The sequence below is a fragment of the Liolophura sinensis genome, chromosome 8 (genome assembly GCF_032854445.1).
Source record: "Liolophura sinensis isolate JHLJ2023 chromosome 8, CUHK_Ljap_v2, whole genome shotgun sequence".
Lineage (NCBI taxonomy): Eukaryota > Metazoa > Mollusca > Polyplacophora > Chitonida > Chitonidae > Liolophura > Liolophura sinensis.
In genome coordinates this window covers 37,961,947-37,971,089 of record NC_088302.1, presented here as the reverse complement: position 1 = coordinate 37,971,089, position 9,143 = coordinate 37,961,947, and the positions used below count along the sequence as shown (strand labels likewise).

Genomic DNA, 9,143 nt, shown 5'->3' with positions numbered 1-9,143 from the left:
ATAGAGGGCGGTTACGTAGAGGGCGTTCTGACAAATTCTACAGATGAGCACCACCGTACAGTTATTGCACGGTGGTAGATGAGAGGCAGTCGTCGAAGTGACGGCTTTTTGTAAGATACTCAATCCTATTTCATGGTACATTTGCTATTTTATACATTTATGCGTAAAGTCAAAGCACTTCCGTCTCCCAAGTAATTAGAAAGGACATTCAGCACTTCGTTTATCACAAAGTTTGTAACAACATGGATTATTATTACATCATAGAACCGCTTGAATGCACTCACTTCTACGGACGTCGGCGATCTTTGACGAAGCACTGTGGTGCATTCTGGGTAAACTTGCAGCGTGCCAGGCATCTTCCCGGCATAACGATGGCGTTTTTTATTTGAGAACAGTTTTCTCACATTATCGCTCCTCATAAGTCTAGTTTCTTAGCACGAGACGATACAACAGATTCAGCGGGGTACGGTGCAGAGTATAAGGTAATTTCACACATTATGGATCGCTGGAAAGGTTGCAGACATGTGGTTTAATGGGGAAATAACCAAGTCGAGAAAATGCAGATTTCAAAATGGCGAAGTCACGCGGTTACTTGCCCTTGTTCAAGGGGGACAATTTTCTTGGGTTAGATCCTAACTTTTACATGATTATCCCTCCTAATTTTGTGGATCTCTGTTTTGTGTTCATCATAGAATTTGCTAATTGTAGTTTTAAGGAGAGTATACTTGGTATTTAGGTGATAATTGCACGCTAATGAAACAAAGAAAATGGCGCCTGTTTGGATTTCCACTCAACACGGGCCTAAGTAACTATGCATAGGGAGGGCACCTTGCCATGCCTAAAATTGATCCAAGAGTTTTCCCAATAAAGCCTGCAGTCAGTGTGGTTTATTTTTGGGTGGGCGTTCATATTTGCACAGGAACTCGCTTTTAATAAAGTATGGAGGGATTTTTATGCTCTTGTTTTGATGAAAGAGAGGCACTTTTGGGCGTTGAATGCTTCTCCCTGACCTACATAAATTTATAATATCTACACCAGTAACACTTGTAATTCAATTAGTATGACCATTTCCTTCTCAAACTCATGTCACTTTGAATGCTTGTTTTTATCTTTTGTTTTTATCTGCTCCATTTCACTTAAAATAACCTAATGTGAAGGGATACAGTAATGCCTTACCCTTGCTTAATGGTATTGTGGGAAAGCAAATTTTTGGTATTTGTATTATGCCGTTGAAACCTACAACATACTTTGTTTCCCTTGCAAAGATAAAAAACGGTTTGCAAAGAAGCTATTGTCATTTTTCATTATCATTACTTTGTGATAATCACACCAAAAATGAAATAATGAGCTGTTGAATCAAGGAACTCAAACCAGTTAACGCTCTCCACGTTTGGAATTCAAATTTTGTCCCTGCCAATTCATCTTAAAGAGAATGTTTGCTGGGATGCAATATTCATGGCCCATCAACCTGCTGAAGATGGAATTCCAAACATGGCGGACGTTGGTTCAAAAGTTTGAACTGATTATGGCTTAGAAATATTTACGTATCGGGCATTTTAGGTAATTGGTGGATACAAAACATAAGGTAGGGTTCAAGCTGTTATCTTTAGTGAATTGTCCGTGGCTGAGAAGCTAAGCATTGCATTAGTAGGACAAGCTTAGCTTTGGGCTAGGAAAAAATACAAGCTGACTAAAAGACAAAGAAGTGGAAATATGTAATAGTTTAGCGAAACAGATACGCTTGTTTGTATTCAACTTTGGTTGTTGATTCAGCAATAGCTGTGCGCCACTGTCTGTTAAAAATGTGTACTTCACACCCTCAAGTCTAGCTGGCTGATTGCCTCCCTTGACATTAGGGTGTGCTAATCACAGACTGAATCACAGAATGTACAGACTGCTTGATCAGTAACAAACAAGGGAATATTTGTAATTTTTTTCCAGGACAGCTGAACATTACACAGTCAATGTGGACCTGTCAAACTTCCAACAGCAGGACGTCTTGATATCAAATGTTCCTTTCCCAGCTTGTGATGATATCACATTAAAGACAGTATGACGTTGCAATAGAAACTGATACATTGTAACGTTGTAACGTTATGCTACAGTCCATTCTTGACCTAACAATGGGTCAAGGTCCTGCTTCACACTAGACTAGCGCCACCTCACGAAAAAAAAAAATGTTTGCTGCCTCCACCTTATTGGCCAACATGTTTTTAGTTCCCAGAATTGGATTCGTGATCATGCAGAAACAGTGAGCAGTGGCTGAACAGTCTGCATATACTACATAGCAAGTTAAGCTATGATATTTGTGAGATTTTTTGTGAGCATCAGCCGACTTTCAGAACAAAAAATATCACAGCTTGAGAGAAAGGTACAATGGCTTGTTCACTAAATAGCTGTAGTTCCTTTTCCCACATATATGCGTTAAATAGCCATAACCCCAGATTTTCAAAAGTGTTTGTCATTCAGAAAATTTTATGTGCATGCTCATGTTAAAGCATTAGATCAATTTCAAAAAGCAGTTGGATTCCTGCATAAGTTTTGTGTGGTTTAATTTATTCTGACTGGTCATGGGGTCACTCCTTCAAATGTCTGATTTGAATAAAATTGAGTGTGCATATTTATTTTGTGACCTCTTGGATCATATGTAGTTAGGAATTTCAATTCTCTGAATAAGCTTGTTTTTGTCCTGTTGTTTAATTGTAGAAGTCTCGCTCTGTTTCAGTGTAAAAATGGAGGATCCTGGAAGTTCCGTAGAAGTTGACCAGTCTGATTCTACCTATGTAGAGGGCACTGATGAGATCATTGTCCAGCAGCTGCCAGATGGCAGTTTCATGACCGCTGATGGACAGCGCATTGTCTTCTCTAAAGATGACGTCGGTACAATTCAGTCTGGTGAGGGGGACGCATCAGAAACAGTCATGGTTCAGGAGGGTGGTGCCTTAGCACACATCACTGTGGACGAATCTGGTCAACCCACCTCTGATCAATCTCTGACCAGTGTGGCTGGACTAGAGCTGTACAGTGGCCAGGATGGTAATGTTCAGTATGTCACGGCTGATGGCAGTCAGATCACCGTACCGATAACTGACATTGCCCAGTTTAATGCAATAGCTGCACAGGCAACCGATGTGAACGGTCAAGTAATACAGGATGGAAATGTGGCCAATATTGTGACTGCAGATTCTATGGGGCAACCTCAAGTCGTGGTTACTGAACAGGTGCAGATAGTTCAGCCGAGTGGTAGCGCACCTCTTGTCTCAACTGCTGATGTGATGACATTGCCGCAGACTACAGGTGGTCCCACAGTCACCATCCAGGAAGCTGTGGGCTCCCCAACTATCACAACCACAGTCTCGTCCTCACCTTCCAAGACAGCACGGCCCATGAGGAGTTTGCTACGACCAAACAACCCGCCCTTGTCCAGTGTTGGAGAGACGACAGTGGCCAAAGCCGTGCAACCAGTACAGACATCTACACCAAGAGAGGCAGAAGTAACTACCAGCTCTGAAGATTTGGTGCAACAGCCCATATCAGCGAGCAGTACGCAACAAACTGTCACCATCCAAGGTAAGTAATGGTGGGGTGCAGTCATTAATGTGTCAAGTGCAGTTCTACTCATGCTGTTATAATCTCAACACCATAGTAACAGTCATTTGAAAGACCATTCTGTTGTTCCTGTAAACTTGTCTTGATGGGATACTAGTGACATGATTATATGAAGCATTTAAAAGAGAACAGTAATGAGGCAATAAATGTATATTAAACATAATAGTAATATGGTACACTCATTTTTCTTTCCAAAAGAAGACGGCCAGACGGAGACTTTCACAGCCCAAACATTTATTGTTCAGGGATCAGATGTACAGGAAGTATCGGCCAGTTCAGCAGAAGAGAGCCAGCCATTGAAACTCGTATTAGAAGGTACAGAGGAGGCAGAGAATGTTCCAGTTACCACCAAAGTAGAGCAGGCAGATAGCACTCAGAGCACATCAGCTGTGCTACCCTCAACATCTGTAGAAGCAGACACTGTTAGTCAAGTTGAGGCTAGTGGTAGTTCAGCAGTCAGTAGCATTGGAAGCATTCAGCAGCAGGCGGCTGACATGTTGGCCGAAGTTTCATCTTTGTTACAGACAACTGAACAGCAGACAATTCAGCCAATAGCCCAGTTAAGAGAAGAGGAAATGGAAGTGGCTGAATCACAGCCAGAAGGGCAAGAGGCAGAAGTGCCATCTCTTCAGCCAGCGCAGAGCACTGTGGAAATGGAAGAGGAATCGATGGAGGTTAGTCAGCCAAGAGACGAACCAGACCAAACCGTACCGTCACCTCAGCTCTCTGCCCAAACTACTGAAGTCAAGGTTAATGGCTCGAATATAAATGTAGCTGCAGCTGCAACAACTGTGACGGAAACAGCAGTGACATCGGAGTCTGTAGCAGAGGAAGAAGTTGCTAAGTCAACGCCTCGCAGAAGAGGACGTCCCGCTAAAGTCGCAACTCCTGCAGAACCTAAAGAAGCCGAGAAAGAGACTGAAGAGAAGAGTACACCAACTCCAAAAAGAGGACGAGGTAGGCCAGCAAAGGTGCAGAAAGATGAAGTGCAAGAAGCAGACTCAACAACCAAGAAGTCCAAAGTGGAAGAAGCGCCAAAATCTGCTGGGCGGGGAAGACCAAGGAAAGAATCAAAGGAAGAGGATGAGACTGCGGCTGAGAAGACTGGAGAAGCAACACCTTCAAGGCTGACCAGAAGATCCTTAGCTAGAGGCACTCCAAAAGAAGTAGAAGAAACGCCACCGGCCAAAGAGGCAGCTGGTAAAAAGGTAGCAAAGCAAGCTGGTGATTCAGAGTTGGCTGTGGAAGGCAGTAGAAGAAGATCACAAAGGGCAAAAGCAGCTGTTGTGGAAGAGGAAGCGGTTGAAAGTGTGGAGGAATCTCCTGCTGATGATGGTGAGAAACGTAAACGTAGAGGTAGACCCCCAAAGACGACTATAAAAACAGAACCAACTGAGGAGGAAAGTACACCAAGGAGGGGTCGAGGAAGGAAGAAAAAGGAGGAGGAAGTTGAAGAAGAAGAAGAGATAGAATCTCCCCAAAAAGCCACAAAAGGAAAAAAGCGTAAGGAGGTTGACCAAGGCACGTCTGAGCAGGGAACTGGTACTGCTGATCAGGGATCTGGTGAAGACGAGGTTGAACTTGATGAAGCAGCTACTCCAAGAAAACGCGCTAAGGTGTCTGGAAATGCTCAAACAAAGGATCAAGGTAGCGAAACAACACCCAAGCTGAAGACTCGTTCACAGGGATATGATGGGATGGACTTTGATATTGATGAGCCTGAACTGTCAAATGTTGAAACCCCAACCAAGGAAGTTACTACATCAGGTGAACCTGAACCTCCTGTGCTTACAGCATTTGCAGTGGACAGCTTCAAATCTCCGGACACCTCTGGCGTAAATGTAACAGGGCAAGATGTGTACAGTATTGATCAAATTGACGATGACATTCCTCAGTCAGCAAAGAAAGCCCAAGCAGTTACCATGACACCTAAGGAGGCTCCCCCATTTGTAGAAGTAGAAACTGTTTGGGAATCCAGTAACAAAAGATCTGTTTTAACCCAAACTGACCCCAAATTAAAGAAGAAGAAATTTGGTCCTCTCAACCTTGATGATGGCACATCTGCAAAACTGGATGATGATGAAGATCGTAAACGTCGCAAGAGGAGGGATGATGATGTTGGTGGATTGTTCCAAGATGTTGATGCCAGGAAACGCAGCGTAAAGAGAAACACAGAGGAGGCTTTGAAATGTCCTTTCTGTGAGAAAGCATTTATTGGTCTGGTAAAACATATTAAAAGTAAACATAATGAGGAAACAGATTATGAAGAAGAAATTAGAAATGCCAAGTGGAGGGAGAGAATCATGAAGGTTTCCACACAGGGAGCTCAAGAAGATGGAGAAACTTGCCAGGATTGTGGGAAGGTGACTAAAAATATGAAGCGTCATCTGGAGTCTCATCAGCAGAACCGCATGCAAATTCCATGCCCCATCTGTGGCAAGGTCGTGCTGAAGACTGGCATGAGCTCTCACATGAGGACCGTACATTCGGGACGAAGACCTTACAAGTGTCCTCACTGTGATTATGACTCGGCATTCCGTGGGAACTTAAACACTCACATCAAGGGGATGCATCTACACACCCGCCAGTACCTGTGTAACACATGCAGTGCAGCTTTCAAGACCTTGGGTGCCCTGATTGGTCACACCAAGAGGGTCCACGAGAACTGGAAGTCTCCGAATCAGAAGATCTTCATCTGCTCCGTTTGTGAGAAGCGTTTCACCAAGAAGTATCACGTTGATCGCCACATGCTTATCCACACCGGAGAAAAGCCTCACAAGTGTGCCGACTGTGGGAGATGCTTCAACAACAAATCCAACTTGATGTCTCACATTCAGCTTGTCCACAAACGCCTGTCGCCGTATCAGTGTGATCTGTGCAAGGAAACTTTCAAGAGAAAGAAACTGCTTCTTGAGCATATCGGCAAAGAGCACGTCGCTCATGGAGAACATGTGGTGTTCAAGACCCCAATGGATGAGCTTTCTGACAGCGATTCAGAAGAGGAAGGTGAAGAATTGGAGGAGGGTGAACTTGACCCCAAAGCTGCATTGGAGACAGAGAGTATTCAGGTGACGGTCACCCCAGATCAGGCTCAGGCCATTGAAGCAGAGGCAGCTGGGCAGGTAGAACAGCCCCAGACCATTGCCATACAGCAGCTGGAGCCTGGAATGTACGGAGGCCAAGAAGTCCAGATGGCGACCGTGGTCACCACTGAAGGTGAAGCTACTCACACTTTACCACAGGGCCAAACTATCACCACGCTGCAGACAGAGGGAGGCCAGGAGACCATCATCATCGTACACACGGCTGATGATGGCGAGGTGACCCATGCTATAGTGGAACAGAACCCTCAGCCAGGTACAAGCGGAGATGTCACAACCCTTGCTACTGCTGCTGAGCTCTTCACCCAGATGCAATCTTAAGTGACTCCTGTCGGGAGTGTCAAGTCTCTGATGTTATCAGTTGTTGAATATTGTCAGTGCATAAAGTGCTGATATGACTTGAATCTGCACCGAGTAGGTTACTTTTTCTTTTAGTTTCCTTGTGAAATGAACAAATATTCCAAGAAACACTTGGAATTGGTTCTGATGGATGCTTGCGTACGTTTAATCTTGACATTGGTCTAACTATTGTTAGGCACTTGAGATACAGTCATGCTCACTGTAAAGTTAAATTTTGACTCCCAAAGGAGTGAAGGGATGATACATTGCTTGTGTGCAGACGAAAGAGAATTGTAATAATCATGACATGATGAATTTTTTTTATTTTCTTGGTGTACATGATAAACGTGCATATTTTGCATATGTTGAAAGTGTGTGTTCTTCATGTAATGTGACGCCAATGTAACATTCATGGTAAGGCTTGTTAAGATTTGCTTTTTTTGTTTAGTGAGTGCTGACATGCGTGGTGAAGTTGTTCTGTTATGGAGATTTTTATTCACCTTCATGGTGGAACACTTGGTCATTCCTTATGTAAGGCATGTTTTCTTTAGAGCTTGGTGAAGACATAGCCTCACTATTGTTCTGATGAAAGACTGGGTACTGCGTACCTAACAGGGGTGAATGTACCTGTGTAGGGTTTATATATGAGTCCTTGTAATAACTCACTGCACTGTATAGTTTGAGTTGGCAGACAATTTTTTGGACTCCTATTATTTTTAAGGCTACAAAAGTATTACAGTGACCAGCTTTTAATTAGGAGATTTTGCTTCATAACCACAATTTTGAATACCGACTTGCACTCGCGGAATTTTTCATTTTACAGAAACTTCAGTCAGAACTTTCTTCCCGAGATCACCTCTAAGTACTTCACAACAAACAGCACATTTGTGAGAAATCAGAACTCATCTTACCATATACGTGTGTGTGAACTTAGTTTTCATTATGTGTAGACAGTAGAGTTATGTAGATTTTTTTGTTTGCATTTATTTAGTCCTCTGTTTTCTCTGTGTCGGTCTACTTGTATGTTGTAGATTTAAACTGTGTTGCCATGGTAGTGTGTAGTTGTCTGGATAAAGGCTCCTGATGATGAATTAGTTACTGAATTACAAAGTGTTTACCACAGATTAACTGTGGAATCATTCAAGTTTACTGAGTCAGTGGCACATCAGTTATCTGTTCTGCTTGTATTGTTTTGAACATTATACTGTCTCCAGCAGACCATGGCACTTAGACCGACCCCTCATACCTTAGCGTAGTTTTGTTGTTGAGGGTTAAAAATGCAGAAATGAACAACATATATTGATAAACCATTGTTTGACAATGCTGCAATCACTCTTTTCACTCTTGTCAAATATGCTTCAGTTCACTGATAACACGTTCATAAGTGACTGCCTTGCAACATACTTATCAGATCTTGTGCATGTTGCCTTGCGAAATATAGTTATCCATACTTTTTGAAGGCCATATGAAATCTTAATTACAACAGTTTTGCACAGTATTGCTCATAAACTGCTTTTCATATTTTCATGTAACCCATTTACAATGCTGTTATTGTAATCAGTATTTACTTGGCTTAATTACAAAGTACACCCCTCACTATGTATCTTCTTGCTATTTGGTCCAAATAAATGTTAATGAGTGAATGTGGTCTTGGTGGTTTCCTACACTGATAACAAAGCTGTCTTTAACTTGTGGTATTACTCCTGTACTTAAAACCAAAATTTCACTTTCATCACGAGGCCTAAACTCAACTCAAATCCCACAATTTTTCTACAGGTTGTGCATTGGATTGGCCTATTTGTTTCATTGGAGTTTGACGCCATATTCAGATATTTTGCCTGCATGATAGCTGTCTGGCTCACAGGTGAAGGAACCTGGCTAACCTTACCAGTAACCAGACCACCCTCCTGACTCGGCTCAAGCTACTTAACTGATTTTCTGCATTGTGCTTTCCTCCACAATCAGGAATTTTCCAACTTAATGAAAAATAAAGGCAGAGGAAACTTTTCCCACTCTTATGTTTTATCCCAGACATTTTTCTGACACAAGTAGGTACTGGATTCCAACCTGCTACCAAAGTTTATTATCATGTTT

At 42.7% G+C, this 9,143-nt stretch overlaps 1 protein-coding gene across 2 annotated transcripts; it reads left to right on the top strand.

The window, feature by feature from the left end:
• The first annotated feature begins 351 nt into the window (after positions 1–351).
• Positions 352–8,685, top strand: LOC135472987 (titin-like). Of its 2 annotated transcripts, none has more exons than XM_064752746.1 (3): positions 352–482; positions 2,726–3,570; positions 3,811–8,685. In XM_064752746.1, exons 2-3 carry the CDS (start codon positions 2,733–2,735, stop codon positions 7,029–7,031), a joined length of 4,059 nt encoding a protein of 1,352 aa, XP_064608816.1. In that variant the 5' UTR covers positions 352–482; positions 2,726–2,732; the 3' UTR covers positions 7,032–8,685. The 2 variants fall into 2 exon arrangements, with proteins under 2 accessions (XP_064608816.1, XP_064608815.1); XM_064752745.1 differs by having other exon boundaries at positions 3,808–8,685.
• Positions 8,686–9,143: the final 458 nt, after the last annotated feature.